This window comes from Fulmarus glacialis, unplaced genomic scaffold (assembly GCF_000690835.1).
Source record: "Fulmarus glacialis isolate BGI_N327 unplaced genomic scaffold, ASM69083v1 scaffold5149, whole genome shotgun sequence".
NCBI classification, from domain to species: Eukaryota; Metazoa; Chordata; class Aves; order Procellariiformes; family Procellariidae; genus Fulmarus; species Fulmarus glacialis.
This window is the reverse complement of record NW_009232510.1, coordinates 79210-101890: the sequence shown is the minus strand read 5'-3', so window position 1 is coordinate 101890 and position 22681 is coordinate 79210. Positions and strand designations below refer to the sequence as shown.

At 38.3% G+C, this 22681-nt stretch overlaps 1 protein-coding gene across 1 annotated transcript in view; it reads right to left on the bottom strand.

The window, feature by feature from the left end:
• Positions 1 to 1127: 1127 nt before the first annotated feature.
• Positions 1128 to 22681, bottom strand: part of LOC104081981 (versican core protein-like) — a gene marked incomplete at its 5' end in the record, with an annotated part of 97125 nt that continues 75571 nt past the window's right edge. Inside the window, 5 exon segments of the mRNA XM_009584917.1 lie at positions 1128 to 3044; positions 3520 to 3702; positions 4861 to 5005; positions 19852 to 19934; positions 20706 to 20864. Of these exon segments, the coding sequence (XP_009583212.1) occupies positions 2914 to 3044; positions 3520 to 3702; positions 4861 to 5005; positions 19852 to 19934; positions 20706 to 20864 (701 nt within the window).

Genomic DNA, 22681 nt, shown 5'->3' with positions numbered 1-22681 from the left:
GTTAAAAAGAATTCTGGTTTAACTTGAAAGGCAAGAAAGCATAGCTAGGAAACACTCACTCAGAAAATCTGTATTTAAATCTCTAGTTTTGTCTTCTATCCCTCTACTCTAATCCCAACACGCTTCCGCATACTGGAGTTCAGAGATGCTCCACATAAAGGAGTCACGGGCACTCGTGGTAACGCCCTGGCTTCACAGCAGACCTAACCTTGTGATACCAGTGGGTGCATTTTGCAGGGGGTTGGTATTGGAACATTTGGGGTTTAGATCAGTATTAGAAAAAGTCTCCAGAGCTGAATAAAGTTGCATTCTCTGTCTGAATAAACAAGCATGGCTAACAGGTTTTTTGTTTGTTTTTTTTTTTTTTTTTAATAAGGAATGTTGTCAGTCCTATTTTATTATGCATAATAGAAGGAGGTGAAAAAAATCAATATAAGCACTGTATCTAACCTATTTAAAACTACAATCACAATGTTATCTGAATGCCTTACAACATTGTTTAAATCCAACAAGTAGACAAGAAAACAACAAATCTATGCAGGGTTTTTTATACATATGGTGAGAAAGTTTGCAAAGTGTTAAAATATATTTTCTGTTCTGTATGTTTCTGGTACAAGGAAGTGATGTGTAGAATACTGTATATTTATGAACAGAGCCTTGACTTATACAAGCAATAATCGACTTCAAAACATACAATGTATATCTTAAAATATCCCCTAGAGCTGCTCATATAAAGTCAAATCCAGCACCTACTAAAGTTCAGCCAGCTGACTCTCTTTGACTCCAGTGGGCACTTGACTAAGCCCATGATAATTGTGAAGTACCTGACAGTCTAATTGTATTCATATGAAAAAAATCACATTGCATAGATTTAAACAGGAAGACATGCAATAACAAGACAAGTCACAGTATAGCAAAACCTTGTTTCTTTGGTGAAACAGAAGCAGATATAAAAGTTACAAAGATTTTAGACTTTCATTCACAAAAAAACAGACATTCACATTATACACTATACAAGATAATAATATAAATAGAGAAAAGTATTATGTGCATTGTTTGGGGGCGAGGGGTGGGGAATGAACCGGCCAACACAGTGACGCACTGCCACGTTGAACGCGTAAAGATTGGGTACTCTCAATGGAGCAGTCACTGCAATTTCTTAAGAGATGTTATCTGGAACTGTAATTACCGTTCCCAATGAGCTATGGCAAGGTCACTCCACGGGCAGCTCTGCCGAGGACAAACTCTTACATGTTGGCTGGGTTTCAATTCTTTTTCTTTCCCTTTCAACTTTTTGCATCATATCCCCACTCTAACACAAAGGCGTAAACCACCCATCTGTGTTTGTATTTGTAATGTTATTTTAAAAAGTATATCATAGGGAACTCACTGTTCTTTATTTTGTTGTTTTTTTTTTTTTTTTGTCCTGTGCCCAAAGGTGTGCAAGGCACTTTGCAGAAATAACAGTCCTTTCTGTGGAGAGGTCGTTTCAAACGTTACCTTCTACACTTACTGTACGCATCCAGGTCAGTCATCGAGCTGATCAGGGTAAGAAATCATAATAGAAAACTCCTACGTACACACTGCACCAACTACAACCTATAATCTCTTTGTGCACACACTTCTTTCTAGAAAGCCAAGATTCTGATTCTTCTGTAAGTCACACAGTTCTCACCCATCTAACCGCAAACAAATGATCCTGTTTAGCAGGAATTTTGTTCTCCAGGGAAATAGCAGTTGAACTGAAAGATGGTTCCAAAAGTGGAGCTCAGGGGCTAATACTGCACTGGCGAGCTCTTTTAATCTTCTTTGCATGGGTAAAATAACATCCAATAAATTAAATCAGTATGGCTTACTTCATTTATTTATGTACGCTTCACAGCTGCAGCATTCATACACAAACATTCATTACTTTATAAAAAGATTAAAAAATGGTTATATATACAAAATTATTTACTTTTTTGATTTTTGTTTGTTTTTTACAAAAAAAATCCCCCAAACACCAGGTCTATCTCCATTTTAGAATGCAGAGACCTGTAATATAGACCTTGTGGTTAATGTCGTGAAAGTAATTTTTTTCTGTTTTTTTCTTTTTTTTCTTTTCAAAAAAGTGGCCCTGGTTGATAAAGTTAATGTATTAGCACTTGGATTTTTACAGGCCCTCCTTGACATACACAACTCCTCCATGCAGTCCTTTCTCATGAATGGTGAAGCTGGAATGGAGAGCAGAAAAAAAGTTCCACACTGCAGTCCCTAGTTCATGCTTCATGCCACTTTTATGTGCTCTGTCTAAACTTTGCATCATATGGACACAAACTGTACCTTGGATGGGAATTGGCACAGCTCCCATTAAAAAAAAAAAGTTATGTAACTTGTGTGTTTATCTTCACCTGATAATAGCAAATTTCAGTCAGTGAAGTTATTTCAACCATTTCCAGCCTAGGTAAACAACATAAAAACAATGTCATAAATGACTGAAGACCTCTGAGGCCGTTCTAACCATAAATATGCCTGAAATTAGTGTGACTTTTCATTTTATATACAGGATTTTAAAAACAACACACAATTAAACAACATTAAAATCATCTTATTTACATTTTCATTGGTGCTAAAATCGAGCTGTTTAAATATTGCAGAAGGCTGGTATATATCATAAAATGGTCCACACCGATGGCATATAGAAAACTAATAATCTTTATAGGCTGGAAATGGTTTCCTTTTATCCCCATAAGCACTTCTCCTTTTTTTTTTTTAAAATTTTCTGATAAACACCATATTTTTGCAAAATGCATTGTGAATACCGCAGTCCATAGTTTCAAAACAATTTGATAATACTCCTATAAGTGATAGAAAAGGCACAGAAAGTTATGACTTTGGCTGAAATGGTGGAAATCCCCATTCACCATTTAGCTCTCAGCGCCTTGAGTCCTGCCACGTCCTGATCCAGCGATGATAGTGTTTTGATGAATTTAACGATGTTCCCTTTCCTGATGAAGAATGTTTATAGTAGTATTTCTTAGAGTAAGTCCTTTGGTATGTGGACGCTGCAATGAGAAGGAGGAAAAAAGGGAAATTAATTTAAAATTACTTAACTGTGAATGGGCTGGCTACACTTCACATTACAGTTCCATCTAGTCTTGATTAGTTAGAGGGTTAACAAATGATTAACTGGTACTATGACCATGTTACAGACAGGAGAAACATCTCTTACACCCAGATAGACCACAGCTCCAGAAAGAATTGTTAGTGTTATTAGGAAGCTGTTGATGCCGGGGGCTTTGTAAGAGTGTTGTTGTTTACTTTAAAAGAATCTTAGTGGCTTCTGTAAAAACAGAAGAGGAACATTTTCATTGGTTTTGGAGGCCTGATGTTTTTTCCTACACATAGAGTGAGCAGTATTACTGTTATAATTTGTCATACCAGATTTGCACTTCTCTTAAAATATACGTTCATTACTCATTAATCTTAAATTAGTTTATTGTTTCTGATCCAGCACTGGCTTGCTTTCAAAGAACTCACGATTCATGCAAGTAATTTTAGGCATATCCCATCTTCCATTCCCTTGACACCGGATGGTTGGAATATGACGCTGGATGAAACCATCTTTGCAGTGATATCTAATAAGTGAGTTGATCTCATAGCGAGGTTTCATCTTCCCAAAGGTCTTTGCATTTTCCACAACAGGAGGCTGACCGCAAGCAACTGAAAGGAAGAGAGAACAACCCAAAACAACAGTTTGTAAATGCACTTCTGAATATGGTACTGACCTCTAAACCCTGGCTACAGGAAGAAGTCAAGGGACCTCAGTTAGACTCCCAAAAGACACATCCAAATAAGGACAGAGAGATCAGTCTTTTCTGTAGTTCTCCAGTCTTGTAGTCCAAATACAGTAATGATGAAAATTGAAAAACAGCAGATAGTACGGTTAGTATTGCCTTTTTGATTTAAATTTCTGATGTAAATTTGAGCCAAAAAGGTTGGCATACTCACACAAAGAAGTGATTTTCACTGGAAAGCTGCAAAACCTGAAAACCAGTGAAGTTATAAAGGCATTTTTAAAAAAAGTCTAATTTTCAATACTTCTCATGTCTTCCTCAACAATAGACTATTTAAAAGCACTTAAAACTGATGGATCTGTGAAGGCCCAGAGAACTTGTTAACAAAAAGTTGTAAATGGTAATTGGAAACAATGGAGCACACACAAGATTTTGGCTGCTTTTTTACTTTCCCAGTCTGAAAAGGCAGAGGCAATTCCTAAAGTATTGCTGTACAGCTCCTGGTAACAGCAAACAGCCAGGTTTCCTGTAAGTATCAGCTTTAACAGTGTATAAACCAAATGTGCTTCTCAGATTCCAGTGGTCCCATTAAACTAGATGGTTTTGGAAAAGAGGAAGACAAAGGTCAGCATTACTTGATGGGTGAAAAGTATGGTCAACTGAAGCTGAAAAGCTAACCACATACCAGTGGTCACCTGCCTGCTCTGACTGACTACCAATATTCTGCTGCCCACATACTTCACTGTGATGCCACCCCAGGAAAGAAGAGTTGGTAATATTTTCATGGTATGCAAGTAAAGCAGGCCGGCCAGGTACGTGAATGCCTTTTTTGCTGAGATCTGTACCTAAGAAGGAATTTGCCTGGTTTTAACCAAGAGCTTCAACTGTGTACACTTTTGTGCCTGACTCAAGAACAGATTAGGTAGAGATGTAACATGTGGATACAGACTAAGGATGACTTTGTAAGGCTAACTCAGTTGAGGGCTCACTGTACTGGTCACCAGAAATCAGCTAGAATTTCTCATTTTAACTTTATAAAACTGGAATTTAGAGAATTATGCTATTGTCATGGGAAAGTTTGTACCTGTTCCTTTCTTGCAGGTATAGGTAAGGTGATAATTGCAGGGTACATCATTCCACTGCCCATTCTCATGCCATATTATAACAACACAGTCTTCTCCAGCAGAAAAGAAGCTGTCTGGCTGGTTTGGTCGCCAGTTCTCATATTGCTGCAGAAAAGAGGAGCAAAACCATTATTTCCAGTGCTGGAGTATATTTACATTCCATTTTACAGAAGAACACACAATATTACCTTTAGTGAAGAGCAATCTCAATTGTTTGATTCAGGCTGTTAAGCACAAACTAAACAAAGCTAGATTTATAATATCCTCCCATTCTATTAACAGATTATCTCAATGGGAAAAAATATTCTGATCTAACTTCTCACTTACTGTAAACTGATGTCAGGTGAACAAAACAAAGTGAAACAATTCAGTGTAAGCAAAATCTGATCCTGAGTATGTTTTCCTACATAGACAGACATGAAGTGGAATGCCAGGAAATGCAGTAAATGGCCTATAACCCTTGTTAGTCCACATCTACTAAATGGCAAATTCCAGGCTAGCTTCTCAGACGCAAATTATTTATTCTCTGACCTCATTTAATGAAGTAATTCAATGGGATGACGTGCAGTGTTAGGTGTAAAATAAGTAAAGGTGTCAGAATGTGCCCGCAGATCATTGCAGATTGGTATTTCCATTAAAAAGGCCTAGGTGGCAGACTGAGCATATACAGCAGCCTTTCAGCTTTAGAAACGATGATCCAAATTCTGCCCTCTGTAGAAAAACTAACTCTAGACATCTGTGAATATATATGAATAAAACCAGAAACTGGCACACTAGTTTTAGAAATAGAAATCTGATTGCTGTTATGTGACAAAAAAAAAAAAAGAACCTTCAAATGGCTGAAAAATATCTTTAGCACAAAAAAAAATAGTTTCTTAGCCCTGCACCTGGGACACACATCTGGCATATTGATTTGGGCAGGCTCCGTTCTTTGGGATCCGAGCTGGCTACATGCAGGTCTGCACTTATTTAGCTACACAGCTCTGCAGCTTTCAGCTCTGCATCTACCTAAAGATATGTCCCTACAAAGAGCTGCGGACGCTGGCTGCTGGCAGGCTGTGCACGGCTCCATGCATGGGCTAAACCCGCATTTATTCCACTGTAGAACGCACTTTTTCAAGCATGGCTAAGCTCATCATTGCACGATGTCATTTTTGGATGAAAATTAGGGAGGATTCAGTGTGTTTTTTCAATCAATAAGCAGGAAAAATAGAAACAAAGGGAGTGTCACACTGATTGAAAATCTGTGCAGTAGTCCTTGGTAGGGGACATACAGCCTACTGTCCTTGCAGTCAGCAGAGGTGGGATAATCTTTATCCCATTTCTTGTTTCATCTTGATCCCAAATGAAGCACAGTAATCTGAGATTTGCATAATATTATGTAAAGAAAAGCGAGAGAAGATTTGGGAAACTATTCTTAGTGATTTTCTTTGGGATTTCTGTTGTGTCACTCCAAGAAGAATTTAATGAAGGACAAAAATAGATATCTGAAAGAACTGGAATTCACATAAACGCCAGACATTAACCAGGCAGCTAGCCCCTTGTATGGTCAAAATGACACAGTTTCTACAGTGCTTATATTTTCCTCAGTGCTTACATCTTTCTGTCTAGAGCTGGCCCATATACATGTCATAAAAGTTAAGCTTTCTATTTTCTTAACTTTATGAAATAACCACTATTCACTGCCTGGGTGAACACATTTCAGAAATAAAGTTAACATACCCCACACAAGTAGTATTTACTTTACAATGAATCAAACTATGAAAAAACTGAGTTAAATACTTAACCTTTTCCTACCACGTGTCATTTTACCCATCACAGGTTTTAATTATCCAAGCAATTTAACAATCTAAATTTAAATTTAACAGTCTAAATAAATTTGTTCTGCACTGAATTTATTACCTCTAATAAAACATCCCCCTTTTTATGTGGAACTAACTTAATTCCATCTCTACATTTCGGTGTTTAATAGTCCTAAACTACAATACGCACTAACTCATTTACTCAAGTCCAGAATCCAGCATTTCACATCAGCTTATAAATCAGAGTATGAGTTCTGCAAGCACAGTAGCCAAATACCATACACATGAGTCAAATGGGATCTGCGGTGTGGGGGGCTTCCTGCAACACACCTAGTGCAAAAAAGAAAAGCAAGCTCTGTGCGTATCTCCTGAGCCAGCGAGAAGGAAAACGAGAAGGAAGGAATATGCCCGTGCATGGTGTGTATTAATGTAACATCGAGTGCTCCAAAACCCCTTTTCCAAAAGCGTATTTTGGAACGGCCGCTGAGCCAAAGGTCTAGCACCTTTTTACAGCAGACCTCATTAAGGATGCAGGAATCTGATCAGTAAAGTTCATGTTACTGCAACATATAAAGTTACTGCCTGCTAAACCAGGGATAGATGAGTGCATGCACGCACTGAAGGCTTAGGCTTGCTGATGGTACTGCTCCAGATACCTGCTCCATCTCCTCTACATGGGGGGTTCTACTTTAGGAGCACCACAAAGTATAAGGCATTGAAGGAAAATTGGTGTAGGTTTCACTCACGCTGTGGGGAAGTCTGTCTGAGTGTGGTGGAGGTAAGCAGAAAGAAGTGATCACCTCTCATTTTCACCTCTGAATATCTTACTACCCAACCCAACTGAAAAGTAAGATTTGCTAATGTAAGTCACGAGTGTACGCATGGTTGGCTACACTGCTCAGACGATGGGCAGCAACTTCTTAAGCTGAGGCAATCCAATCGCTTTCAAGAAAATGTCCAAACATACAGACACATAGAAAAATTAAAGAAAACAGACAGGTTAGTGGTAGAAAAGTTTGATCAATAACGTCCTGACAGCAAAGGAAAGACTTCAACAAGCCTTGCAGCTGTTTCTTGTGGAAATGATACTAAAGAGTTGTTTGCTTCCATAGGGATCAGAGTGTGGGAATGAAGGATATTTAATGGCTATTGGGGGCGTGTGAGCTGAGGGTGCTCAGCAGCTTGCCAGCTCCCACCCTAAGCACATAGACTCCATATGCTCTTACTTGCCTTGCCATTATGACTCCAAAATTTGTGTTTGCTTTGCTGGAAGGGCTGCAGCGTAATGACAAAGGATTATATCTAGGCCCTGTGGTTTCTTCAAGAATGTCTGATATCCTCCAGCGTGACTTGTTGTTACCTCACATCTGATATCATCATTGCACGGATTTATTTTGGCTGAATAACTCTGATTTTGCTTGGGTTTAGTGCCAGAATTGCTTAGCAGAGGAAGTTCCAGACTGCTGAATTGCTTTCTTAGGTCTCCACCCAGCTCTTCTGTAGTTTTTCAATTCCTTATTTAGCCACTGATAATGGAATAATGATACAAAAAGATTCTCACAGTTTGAGTGGAATAAGTTGCTAGACAAATAAACTAATATTTTGCTTTCCTCTTACAGATTACATTTTTGCATTACCATGAGCATGATTTTGGTTTTCACTTACGCTAGTGTAAATCAGGGGTGACTGCACTATCTCCAGTAAACCTACATCAGCAAAGAATTAATGGGAAAGAACCAAATCCCGTAAGTCACATACTGATTTGTACTGTTGTTTTCAAAGGTATCCCTTACAATCTCTCATACCAGGTGTGCTAAGTGTAAAGACTCCCCTACCCTTGCAATAAGTGCAGTAAGCATCTAAGATACTTATATCATAATTATTCTGTTGGGAAACACTGCTCAAAATATTCTGAACAAGATGCCCTTTTTGGAGTGACTATGTCATTTAAGATCCTTGTATTTCCAATGCATTACTGTCTTTTAGAAAATTATATTGTACAAAAAGAAAAAAAAAAAAAAAACAACTTCATTCCTTGGCAACATGTACCATTCAGGTTTGTTTGGTTTTTAAGATCACGTCCAAAAAAGATCAGCCATGTTCACAGATGAGCCAAAAACTGCTGGCGTCATTCCAGCCATCCTGCTGCTAGGTTATGTCTTCATCTAAACTGTTACTGTCTCAGCAGACCAATGAAACTGCACTAAGGAGCACTATGTTTGAATTGATAAAGCTCAAGACATCCTTTTGCCAAGAACAAAGCTTCAATCGACATCTTTAGCAATACTCTAGCTATATCATTCCTAAGATATGATTTATGTTTCTGAAAACCTAAATAGATTCAAATGCTAAGTTAATACATGGAAGAAAAGCTGCTTTTAGTCCTCAGCAGAAATACTTACACTGGGTGATCACACAGAAGGACCTAAAAACTGTTACTACACTGTTTTTTAAGCAACATTACCATAACGCATGTGAAGTTTTCCCCTGGATTAAAATGCAAAGCAATTCCAGACTGTACATTTTAGGACATATAATATTAATTATGTACATGACTCAAAATGTACTTCAAAGGAGGTTTGGCCCACTACACTTTTCTCCTCCAGCTATGAAGCGTGCTTTGCTGAGGTGGCTGTGGAGAGGGAAGTTCAAAGCAATGCTTTGAAGGCTGGAAGCACACACCTCAGGCTCAGGCAGATACCACTGCACCAGCCACTCTGCAAAGCTCTCAACATCCATGATGGCAAGACACTTGGGTTTTTTATCAAAAAACTGAGGTTTCTGTGTAATCAGGTAACTGCAGGACCTAGCCTTGGGGACAGGATTTTGGTCCCTATGCATTCATTTGGTCCTTTGGCAGCCACACCACTAGTCTGTCTTGCCATCATTTCAGGCTGAAAACTGGAGCTCCTGTTCTGCTCTTTATGCCTTTAATGATACCGTAATAATTAATTAATCTTTCTTGTACATTTTTTTTTATTGAAACTAAAGCCTGTGCTGACACATTAGATTTACTTGTTCTAGCTTTCTCTGCTAAAAAGCCCGGAAAATTTTCCTTCAGAAAGAGGGTGAATGGTCCATGGGTGAGAGCTGCAGCTGAGACGGGGTTCAGTTCTTCAGGCTTCCTACGTGGCATTAGACAATGCACTTGGCTGGCTGATTCCCAGTCTGTAAAACAGTGACAATGTATTCTCCTGACTCACAGAAGGAGCTTGGATATGATGGTTACAAGAGCCGATGAAGACATTTTATTAAGTTCCACATTTTTGGGGAGGATTTCCTTATATGGCATTGAATTAACTCACAGCCATAATCTGCCAGTTGGGTGACAGGCTGACTTTTCACATAAGTTAAATCTAAGAAAGCCAGGATTATAGCAAGAGCTGTACAGCAGCTAACTTTATTAGCTAGTCACTACTTTTTCTCATTCAGATGGCTGAATAAGCATAGCCTTCCCATTGTGAATATCTTACCTTGTGGGAGATTTGTTATTTAAATTTTCAGATAACTAGCCTTATTTGTGGGATTCATTTCCTTATTAATAAGTAATCCACTCGCCTCTTTCAGATGTTTGCACTGCCAAGGTGAATCTACGAGTAAGCAGTATCTCAGCTTTGTGACACTCATTTGGAAGTTTCAGCTATTCCTTTATCTCCAAAAGGCACACCAAGTGGCTGAGATCAATCGGTTGGATTTTGCATTCCAAAATAGTCAACAAGCATTGTGTTTAATGAAGCACAACAAAATAAACTACTGCTTGACCTCCTTATTGTGTAAAGGCCAATAATCTTTTGTACATAACTAAAGCTAGGAAATAATTTACTTGAAATACATCTATTTAGATTTACAGGGTTAATGTTTTTCCTTCTGGGAAAAGGAAGCATGTTTTCAGCATGTTTAGATAAGCTTAAAGTACAAATCTGTCCTGGCACTTTTTGGCACTTGTAATTTCCAATGTGATTTTTATTTTCTTTCATTCTGGCTGCTTCCCTATCTGATTAATTCTTAATGCAAGACTAACAAGGCAAATAAAAAAAAACAAGGAAAGATGTAGGGACTGGCTGACTGGATACTCTGTGTGCCATTTCATCTCACGTGAAGTGCCATTCATCTTAAAGTGAAGCAACATTTCCTGCCTGGTATTTATCATTAAACAAGCTGAAACCACCACTGAAAAACTTACTGGCTATTGTCCTTTTTTGCCCCCACAACTCTGCTAACAGGAATACACTTTTTTCACAATAGCAGACAAATTCTTAGAAATCTTTATCAGGAAAGCCCCTGAACAAGTCCCTCACTGTGGAGATTCTGTTATAATTGGATAGCTTAACTAAAAATTACATCTCGCTTTCAGTAAGTCCTGGCAATTACCCAGTTTTATAGGTTGGCTGAACTACAACAAGATCAGCACAAGGTTACAATGAGTATATGGATCAGTTCAGAAAACCCTCGTTTGCGCTCATGCTGTTATACAGCGCTGATTCTGTTACATGAGACACTCATGGGAAGTTTGAAAGGGATTGCATTTCCTTTCGATAGAAAAAAAAATCAAACAGATTATTGTAAAGATTTGGCAATGTCTGAAATACTTCCATTAAGTTCACCTAGTATTTAAATGCGTTTATACATTGGGAAAGACAAGAAACTACCTTATAGCGTAAGCTCTGTTTCACTTAATTTCACCCCAGTCCTGCAAAGGATTTTTCTGTTTAATTTTATGAATGGGAGCAATCTGACAGAACTCACAAAAAGCATTCATGAGATTAAAAACTCCATTCAGTGAGTGCTTAAGCATATACCTTGCCTTAAAAACATAGGTGGTGCCCTAAACTCTATAGGATAGATCACATGTACAATTCAGACACATGCTAAAATAACTTGCTGAAGGAGGGACCAAGCGAAGTGTGTTGGCATATCTTTGCGGGGAGAAATTCTAGTCAATCTGAAGACAACTGCTGTATTTAAATTTATGTACAAGTACACACAAAAATCGCATGTCATGATCCTGACGTTTTTTAGATCATAGTTGAATGGCTTCCCTCAAGCCCTTAATTTGGGCTTTATTTGCATGGGATTTGGGAAACTGGCAGGATTTGGATCAGGCAGGCACCCAACACTCCCCATTACAGAGTCATACTGTGAGCAAGACAAACTCCCAGAAGGAGCTTTGCTAAGGACCTTTGCAAAAGATTTCACTTGAAAGGGTTTTTTTGGTAACAGAGCAGTGGGATGTACTGAAAAACTCTTTGATTTCCAATGCAACAGCTTGCAAAAAAAGGACTCTGAATAACATACACACATGTATATCCATGAATATCCACAAGCACTGATTACAGATAGAATAAGCAGTAAGATCTACGCAAAAATAAATAATTTGGGAAAGAAATCTAAAGAATACAAATGAAACAAGTAAAAAAGGCTAGCTGATGAAGTGAAACATAAAAGCACTATCAATCCTATCTTTTGGGGGGAGTCGATCGTGTGGTGGAGCAGATGAGTAGCTCTTTGACACTTTTTAAAACAATACCATATTATGACAACTTTTCCATGAGAAGCAGCAACTACTAAGTATGGCAAGAAGCTCCCACTAGATGGCAATGTCTACTCACTACTGAGTCCGAATACTAACTTTGAGTAGTTCCAAAATAATAGTTATTCAGAAAAGATATCTCTTTTATTAACTCTTTAAAAGCTAATTGAAACCAGTGGACACAACTCCATTGACTTTTATCTGCTCTGTACCAACTCTTCTTAGAGTAAAACTTTTATCATGGGTCACACACTGTATAGCTCAATTTTGTGGGTATACTGTGTGTGCCGGGCTTTCAGAAGTCACCTTAGTACGGAGACTGAAAAACGAGTGGCAAAGAGCTGGTGAAATTCTCTTGCTAATGGGCAGGTGGTATACTGTGGAAGAAAAGTATAGGAGGGTGTTAAATGTTGGTTGGTATAATACATGTTCTTTGGAAGTCACACTAACATAATTATATATTATCAACATGATGCAAATTGCATGGGGTGTGTTAATTTTTTTTGTGCACAGCTACCAGGAGAGCCACTGAAAAAAGGAAAATCCTGCACTTTGTCATTTGTGTCAACAATTACTGCAGGTTTGAAGCTGTCCAAGAGTTTTAGCCCAGAGCCAACCATAACGAGGCTCTGAAGTAACTGCTGACCCCCCTGGTAAAAATGAGACAAAAAACCACTTTGTCCAAGAGGCCCTCCTTACTGCCTACAACATGCTGAACTAAAAATATACCTGTCATTAATAACATTATATAGTTCTCCTCCATTTAAATGGAGGTCAAATGAGCATCTTAAAAAGAGGTTGTAATGACTGACTGCTGCACAAAACCAAAACATTTGGTAGATTTAAAATCTCCTTCTCCAAGGATCCTGTGGGACATGGGCACAATGAGCTTTTTGTTTGCAGCTGACTACAGTACTTTTTAGTTTGTTTGCTTTATTTAACCCTCAGAGGCAGGCTCCTTCCCTACAATACTCCATGCCTTTTGAAGGTTTTTGTGTTCAATAAAGTTACTCTTTCTGAGAGGGGTGCAGTTACAGATTTGCCCAAGTTAAAGCATTCTGATTCACTGACCAATAAAGGAAGGAAAAGAGAGGGCTTTGTTTTTGCCAGAATTAAACTTCTGTTTTGTTTTGCCTTTTTTTTTTTTTTTTTTTAAATGTAGCTACCTAACACTGACAACCTAAGGTCCAGCATTTCAAAACACAAAGCATAAATGCTCCTATGCCGAAGGGAAGAAAAACTAACATGGAGTCTCTGGACAGTTTTAAAAGTGGCAATATGCCCCATTACTTTCCTAGCTGGCAGCATTCTCCAAGTGACAGACAATCTGGCCACAGACACTAGCCAGCTCCTTATTACAGCACTAATCTTATGTAATGGGAGTGAGCTCACCGCCCTACAAAGCACTAATTATCAACAGCATTTTCCAAAGGATATGAATAACTCCCCTTGTGAGACGGAGGCCCAAGGCACAACCCCAAGTAGCTATATGCGCTTAATCCATAACATGAATAGCTCCAAAGGACTCCTTTACCACTGTGCCTGCTCACAAGGGTCCTTAACAGTGAAACGCCAGCAATCCAAATACAATGGAGAAGCTGCCAAAAGCAACACCAGATTTTTTCTATTTGGATGGGTGTGTTTTACAGCTGTAAAAGTTACTATTCACAGAACTAAGTGAATTATTTAAATTCAATTTCCCTAAGATATTTTCAAATGTCACATTGTGTTCTTCCTTTGATCAAGCCAATTATTAAATGTCTCCACTGATAATGTAAGTTTTTTTATTTTGCAGTTTGTATGACATAAAATTTAAAGTATACAAAGGTCCAAGCAGGCATGGACAAATTCCTCTTTTCACATAGTTATGTGAGTATTTAGGCCTTGCTTTATTCTCCTGTATCACTGTGATTTTCCCAAATGTATTTGGTTTTATTGCTTAGAGCTTTTTATGATAATTGTGGGATGAAGATTGTCCATGATTCATCCTTAAAGAGTTGTTCACTATCACAGAAATGCTGAGAGAAAAGTTTACAGAAAAGTGCAAGAATAATTTTGATTCTGTAATTTTTTAAATGTAAACAAAGTCTTACATATAGCCATTTTCATTCCTGTGTAGAATGTAAATCAGAGGAAAACTAATGCTTTCCCACACCAAATGCCAACAGAACAGCCCTATAACTACACTGCAATAGAAGAAAAGCAGAGCTAACAAAACATGCTTTTTAAAATACTATGTTATTTTCTTCTGCCTCTTGCATCTGTCAATGTAATCATACCTGAAATATCTTGAGCAGAAATTGGCTTGATTTTCAGGAAGCAATGAATAATGAAGCTCTAAAAATGTTGAGGTGCTGTGAGTTCTCTGAAGGCACTTCAATACCTGCTCTCACTACCTTCACCTTTGAGACAAATTATCTGAAGTTAGGGACTAGGCAGATACGCCAAAGTTTGCAGCTTACAAATTCCCTTCCTACTGGTCCATGCGATGTTGCTGGTATTCCACGCCCATGCTTGTGGCAGTGGCCCCTAATCTCCAGCTGTCACTGAACTTGCAGGATCTAGGTTTCCTGAAAGAGCATTCACTTTTTATGTTGTACTAACACAGCTGCAATCAACTCTTTTCCCTTGATATAAAAAGGGAACGGTTGCTGCTGCCAAAGTGTTTTTCATGTGGCCCATCAGCTCCAGAACACGAATCCACCTCTCCCAACCACCGGAAACATTGAAGAATTCTTTCTTTCAAAAACAGAAAAAAGAAAAGAAAAAAAAGAGAGGGAGCAGGAACACATTGTAGATGAGAAAAGATTGCTTCCTGCCATACGGATACAGTACAGCAAATCAGAACAAATTAGATTCATACGGGTGGCCAGCAATGTATTCCACAGTTTAGTATAATTATAGCTTATTTTGTTCTGCATATTGGACAAGGTAGTCTTAGCTTAGCCAAGGAGCTCCTTTGAAGACATGCTCTGGCTTTAGCCAAGAAGCTCCTAATTTGTCTTTTAAAGAAATTGCAAAAAAGACAAATATAAGCAAATTGACCTGGCCAACAAAATCCACTATAATGAAGTATCAGTTACCTGGAAAGTAATCTGCGTATGGAAAAGTAGAACCTGGACTGACAATTAAACTTTAGGGCATGAGAGGTATGACCCAACTACTTTATTCATGTTATTTTGCACTTTTCAAGCCCAGTCTGTGTTTGGGATGTACAGCATGCTGAAAAGGCATCTTTTACCAGGAGATGGTGAGGTTTTATCTACACAACCCAATCCATTGCATAAGATTATGCCATTTTGCCTGAAAGGCAGGAAACTGCTGAGCAGTTTTAAATTAAAAACCACTTTACAGTTAAGAAATAAATCTGCCAAAATCCCCTAAAAGCACACTGATAACTAGGCATCAAACACTTCAGTGAGGTAGATCAAAAAGCCTCCGCAAGTTCTCTTTGCAGGAACAAAGCCGACAATACTATGATTTAGGAGTGTGCCCATTTCTATTTTGTTAAGATAATTTTCTTTGTCTTAAAAGTTCTTGTTATGGAAAACAGGTAGACTCAATACAGATATGGACAAATGTCATGTGGACCAAAAATGTTTAAATACTATTCCTTGCTTTCTCACTGAATCTGATTATACTTGCTTCATTATTCAAGACACCAACATTTTCCTCGAGGAACTCCGAGAATCAGAGCATGTATTTACAAGATCACTCTTCATTTATTCCAAGACTTGCTTACTGGCATTATTTTTGCAAGTTAAACGCAAATTCCAGTTGATACATGAAAAACATGCAGAGGAATAGAGGGGCTTTTTTGACTGCTGCTGGTTTTGACTAATTGCTAACAGCCAGTATTTTCCATAGGAGTTGAAAAAAGAATGCCAAAACATCAAAAGTGGCTGACTATAGTTAGTCCACTACTAGGCACCTGAATAATTGCTGAATAATATTGCTGTGAGCCTGTCAAGGGTGCTTTAGGTTCAGTGTAGGTTTCCCAGTAAGAACCTTAATTCTATACGCTCACTTTTTAAAAATCTTAGTCACATTGTCCCACATGCCTTAAAAAACAAACAAACCTCCCATCCCACTGAAGGGGCATGAACTGATCTCATCTGGACACCGCACAGAAAACTGAATGACCTTTCCTTATTTGATCGGCGAAACTATCATCCACTGATTCATGAGGTAAGGGAAATTTCCGCAACCTCATCTGAGAATTTAAACTTTCTCACATTACTAGGCCAATGACAAAGGTGAGTTTATCACCCCCATCTTGTCACATGAGTGACAAGAAGTGTGCTCAAAAAAAGCCCCCCCCCTGAATTTTGGGAGCCAGAGGAAGTGAGAAAGCACAAGACTTGTATGCCAGTCCTCATAAGCCTATGAAGTCCACAAAAAATAGCTAAGGTGGGCATGTGTATTCAATAGCTTACTGTAGTTAGAAACAATATGCAGTGCACTTGGAAGCACATTTGTTGGTTTTCACTACGGAACTCACGTACGTGCTTTGTCCAGCTATCATATTTAATGGCGGCTGGCACTTAACTTCAGTTTAAAAAATCTGGAAAAACACAACTTGGCATGAGCTGAAGGACTGATTTCCTTCCATTGAACTGATTGGTTGAAATACCTTTTAGGTGCAAAGAAAAAAATGGGTATTTGATCCCTTTTCCAGAAATTGCTAATAAAATACATGCCAACACCTGGCAAAAGTGTTCCTTTCAACATACTGAATATTTAAGTTGTGGGTTTCCTTATGTCCATGGAAAATGAGTACCAAAGTAATCCAAACCTTGTTCCATAATCTTCAATGGTAGAGCTTGTGGTTCAATGATTCCCAATTCTAGGGGGTTTTTTTTGGTTCAGAAAGAAAACTCATGTGAAAGGCAAATCACTAAAATGTATCACGGCTATTTCATCTGGGCAGTACTGGGTCAACTGCAGCACTGGACCAACAATTCCACCCACAACATATCTTGCTCTTGCTGTTGTTGTTCATTTGCTGTTTCTTTTAAGCCTACCAAGCATCAGAACTTTTTTTTTAAATCCAAAACCTAATAAAATCATGTAAGCATGATTTTCAGATTAAACCAAGCTGTTATTGGCAGAAAATTCAAAGAAGTATCAAGATAAAGATGAATGTACATCACTTGTAGATGCACAGTCTATCTAAGAGTCTATCTAAGTCTATCTAAGAGCTGGAGTGGCTTTTCTGATAGTATCTCCAAGAAAACTCTTATATCAGAGGAACACTCAGCAGACTTGACAAATTTTCCTCTATGCCAGAAGTGTTGAATAGAATTGCAGATAGATAATATTATCTTTGAGAAAGCGTGGAGCTGGGCAACAAAGCTAGAAACAGCTGAATTACAGATGCACCTTAATATGTAAAACACAAGAAGGCTATTCAGATTTTGGCTATATGCAAGAGCTACCTCTAATTTCAGAAATTCAGGTTAGAACCTGAGTGTCGATGTAATAATGCTGATTTTATGATCACAAATTATATTATAGCATTTAATGCTATCACAACTGCTGTTCACCTGCAAATACATAAATGATGTAATTTTTTGACCTAAACAGTATTCAAATTCATTGGAATTTTAAGACATCATCAGGGAAAAACATTTGATGCATATATTTAATTATGGTATTGTTCCTATTAATTACTAGAGAAGTAATAAATCACTGTAACAAGATGAGTGGTTAGAAAGTATGAAAAATAAGTTACAAACTAGGGAAAAGGAGCCAATGAGGAAGCTGCTCAGAACCATGATATCCAGAAACCATATGGAATAAGTTATGAGGGAAAGCTATTGAAGCAATGAACATAAATGATTTCAAGAGACACCTAAATTATTTCCAAAGGAAGAGACAGAGGGAAGTTGTTAAAAAGAAAAGAAAAATAAAGTGGAAAAAAGATCAATCAAAAAATAAATCTGTTCGACAGATGGTCTTATTCTGTTCCTAGAATATCTTCATTTCTTAAAATTGAAAATTAACGTAAAAATGTAATACCACATTTGCCCAGTAGCCTGAATTAAAAAATAGACTCTTAGACCTAATTTTAATTTCCTTGAATTCATGATTCAGTGACATATCGAATTTGTCTTTGGAATATAAGAGCAAGTATCTTGGTTTACACTTCCCAGTGTAAGATGGGCTGCCCCTTCAGACACTATATTTATGCCCAAATTTATCTCACTAACTTTAGAGCCCTTAGTGAAGTGTAGGCTCCTTGACCAACCACTGCAGAGAGCCTGGACCACACCTGAGCTCCAACCAAACCTAAACCATCCTGAGAGGGTGCCTGTTACTGTCAGTGAGGGGTAAGAAGTCACATCAGAAAACAGAGAATGAACTCTCCAGAATGAGTAGAGTTCAAGGCCATGGCCCATCTTGTCCTCCCAAAAATACATGAGGATAGGCAAGAGAAAACAATGAAACAAAACTCTTCTGCTTACATCCTGCAAGACTTTGTGGCTCCAAGCACAAATGGCTGCGCTGGTATCACCACAGATGTACTGAGCAATCAGTCAGGCAACAGAAAGTTTTATCATCTTTTTCTTCCCCTGTACTGTCACCTGCCACATATGGTAGTTTCCCCAAGAAATGGCTTATTTACAAGTCATTTTAGAGGACTTTAAACCTCTGGTTATTTACATAAAATGGTAATAAATGACGCCTGCTTTGCCCCAGGTGTCTTTCTACATAAGTTAGTAGCCACATGGTATGCAGCAACGATTGTTGCGTGCATGTGTGAGCATGTGCATATGTGTGTCCAGATGCTTTCTGCTTTAAGAAGAATTCACAACTGGAAAGGAAAATAATAAGCATAATCAGTTTGGGTTTTTTTATGTAATGTTCTTCAATGGGTATTAAACAGCAATAAATCATCTGTCCCTTCTACGAAAGAGACTGTTTTGAATTGGAAAGAGCTCAATCATTTCCTGTATCCATCAGCTCTTTGATTTAGGTTAGTTAAAGGTGGATAGAGAGTGTTCTCCCTCTCCTTCTGCTGATTTTCTTTCTTGTTTTAAGGCAATAAGAGGTATCAACAGCATCTTAAAATTTTATGGACGGATTATTGGTTACAGGCCTCCTGAACCACCTAAGGATGGCTGCTTCTCCATCCTAACTGTAGAGCTGCCATACAGACTAGAACAATCTCCAACAATACTTGAGAGGCTCCTTTCTGCACTCTCACAGACCCAGCAAACACAAGAGCTTGAATGCCATATCCTCATCCCAAAAATGCATTCTGCTCCATACACAGAAGGGAGAGGAGAATTGCCACACATGTGTCCCTGTGTAAGACCAGAAGAGCACAAACCAGCTCCAGCAGAGACCCTTAAATTGCAGTCTCAGACTTTTTGAGTTTTTCTGTTTGGAAGCTTTGAAAGCTCCCACATATACAACAGTAAGAACTAAGAATAAGATTTTAGAACTATACTACAAAACAGTAGTTATTCCAAAACAAGAGTTTGCTGGCTGTTTGCTTGGGTGCATATTTAGTGACTGCATTTTTTCATGCAGCTTCCCTCATTGTTGGTGGGAATTTGATAAGCCACCACAAAAAGAAATGAATGAGTGATTTAATTTCAAAGGCATCCTACCAGCGGGCTACCATCAGTCCAGCGGAAATCACGCTCAAACATCTTGTCATTGAGGCCAATCCACTGGTAGTCATGCCCAATACCTAAGGAACAAGAAGGATATTTTTATTAACCTTCCCATAAATGGAAGAGATTTCACCAAAGAAAATAAAAAGAATTTGCACAGAATGAATCAGACATCCTGTCTGATTAAGATTCCTCTACTTATTATACAAAAAGCTATTTACAGGCTGTTTTTCAGCTTTTCAATTTTAATTTGGGATGTCTATAAAAATGCAGATTCTCATCTAACAGTTTTAAACAACCCTGTCTCTTCCCTCCTGATGGCATCTCCCAAAGAAAATAGATTAGTTTCCTACCTGAGCGCATATGAGGGGGAGAAAAAAAAAGCAAAACAGATTAAAATAATAAAAGCACGTATTTTAATCAACATTTTTCAAGTTTTGATTAGGCTGTGACCAGTGTTGTCTAGATTGTGCAACACAAAATACAGGAACAATTTCTTTATGCCTACCTAATACAACATATGGTGGCATGGTCATTGATGTCAGGTGCACCAAAAATCTAAAGCCTCCAGAAAAAGATGTTTCATCAATTTCCAATGCCAAAACAATAGTTCCCATTCTCTTCCTCAAAACCAAAGTATTTTCTATGTAATGAATAATAACTTAATAGTGGTAGGGAACTTGCATTGACTGCAAAAGTAAACATGAAGAACACGAAGTGTGCCTTTTAAACATCTTAAAAGTATATTTTAAGATGGACATATAAAAGCTGAGTGATCAGGAGGATATTTCACTAGCTCTGAACCCCCAGTGCCAGCTCTTGTTCAGAGGAATCCTAACAATACATACGGTTCACAAAGATCTGCTCCTCATGAGACAAGATGCTTGTCAAGTGTGCTCCCTGTAGACGGCATTCCCTTTCAGCCGTGTCCCATGTACGCCGATGGGCAAAGTATTTGTAGCACTGTCCTTGGAACTTGTGCCAGCCATAATCACAGGTCTCCGTGTCTGTGACAAACAAATAAATCACATCTCTGTCAATGGGTGTGAAACACAGGCATGTTTCATGCAAACAGATGGATTTTCTGCAGGGCAAATGTTCAGGAAGATACCCACCCGTTAAGCAGTACAAATGTAAATAATCAACACTCATCCTTGAGACCTCATTACATTTTCAGGTAGTTCTCTTTACCCAGTTTCAGTACAAGCTGCAAGAATATTACTTACGTAAGGAGTATAAATGCAACTGGCAACTTTGTGAGCTTCCACTAATCAAATTGTGCTGTATCTGGACAATCTCAGGAGGACACCTTCAGTCCATAACTCTGGATGAATGAAATGCCTGGATGCTGGACTGCAGTTAGTCTACATTTCATCTGAGTTTTCTGAGTCTGTATATGAGGATGGGAATTTTTACTTGCAAGGGCAAATAGTTCTTTGAATGACTGTATTGAATTACCTTGGTTTGGAAGAAACTGATAACTGAAAATAATGAAGGAAAGTGCTTGTGATTGTTCAGTCCACAGATGCAAAGCTGCAGTATTATCTTTCTGAACTTATCCCTCTAAACCCTCCTCCAAAACCCATCTTCTTGACAAAGCCTAACTTAATAAATTTTAGGCATCAGTTTCTAAGGAAGGCTGTAAAGCTGAAATACAAAGTAATGAAATGCACATTGTCTGTGCTTGTATGAGGGATGGTACTGATAAGAATGCATAATAGACAGAAGTTCACATCAGCCAGTATATCCTTTCATCTAAAAAGAAATAAACACGAGCCTTGGAACAGTAACAATCCGTGGATTTGATGTTAATTATTTTGTCAAGGTTAGGCAGCTGTAAACAGAATAGATGGCAAGAAACAGCTAAATTCCGGTTCCAAGTTTGCTTCTGCACCAACACTGCAGGAATGAATCACAGACAAAAATCAGTATTAATAAGATGGGCAAAATATGATGCCTGAATGTGTCTGAGCTGTGCTTGATGATGAGAAGAACTTGCCACTGAGAAGAGAGAGTTTTAGGGAGGAATGGGAGAAACAATAGGGAAAACTCAGACTGTTTTGAGTTATGGCAGATGAAATGGCATCATAAAGGACACTTCAGCCCAAGATTACAGCTTGTTGCGACTACTGGCGGTTCCAGCTATCTAAGTACATGATGGCTCACCCTGAAGGTCCTCGGTTGCAGGAAGCTGAAGAACAGAAGCACAAAGCTTGGCCTTCGCCACCCCACCCACCAAACAGGAATTTGCCACTTCCCACCAAGTTTTATCAATCCCCAAACAAAACTGGGCCTGAAAGCAACTGTCTGGCCTTTCCAGAGGTATAGATATGTTCCAGGTATGAAATTGGATTTCTTATTTTCAGTAAGTCAATATAGTCAATAACATGCTCTGACCAAAGGGGCTTTTTTTGCATTAGTACAGAAAAAGCCAAATATTACAGAATATGCCAACGACATATGACTGCAAATTCTTTAACTATGATATTTCTTAGGTTTAAGCAGCTGCCACCTGAACGACAATTGTGGAACAATTTTTTCACAACATAAGTCTGGTTCTTAACTCACAGCAGGAAGAGGCCATTCACATCCTGAAGCACCGAAGTGTCTATTTTTTAAAAAGTTTTTAAATCTCCCAAGATAAAAACCAGACTTTACATGTACATAAATGGATTTAAAAGTGCAAACGTATCACTTCAGAGGCTTACCAGAATTTCTCTGACAATTCCTGGCAACACTAATAGCACAGCAGTCTTTGTCTTAGGAGTCTGGTATCAAAATCGTTTTCTAAAAGTCATCAGTACAGACATAAATGTACCAAATA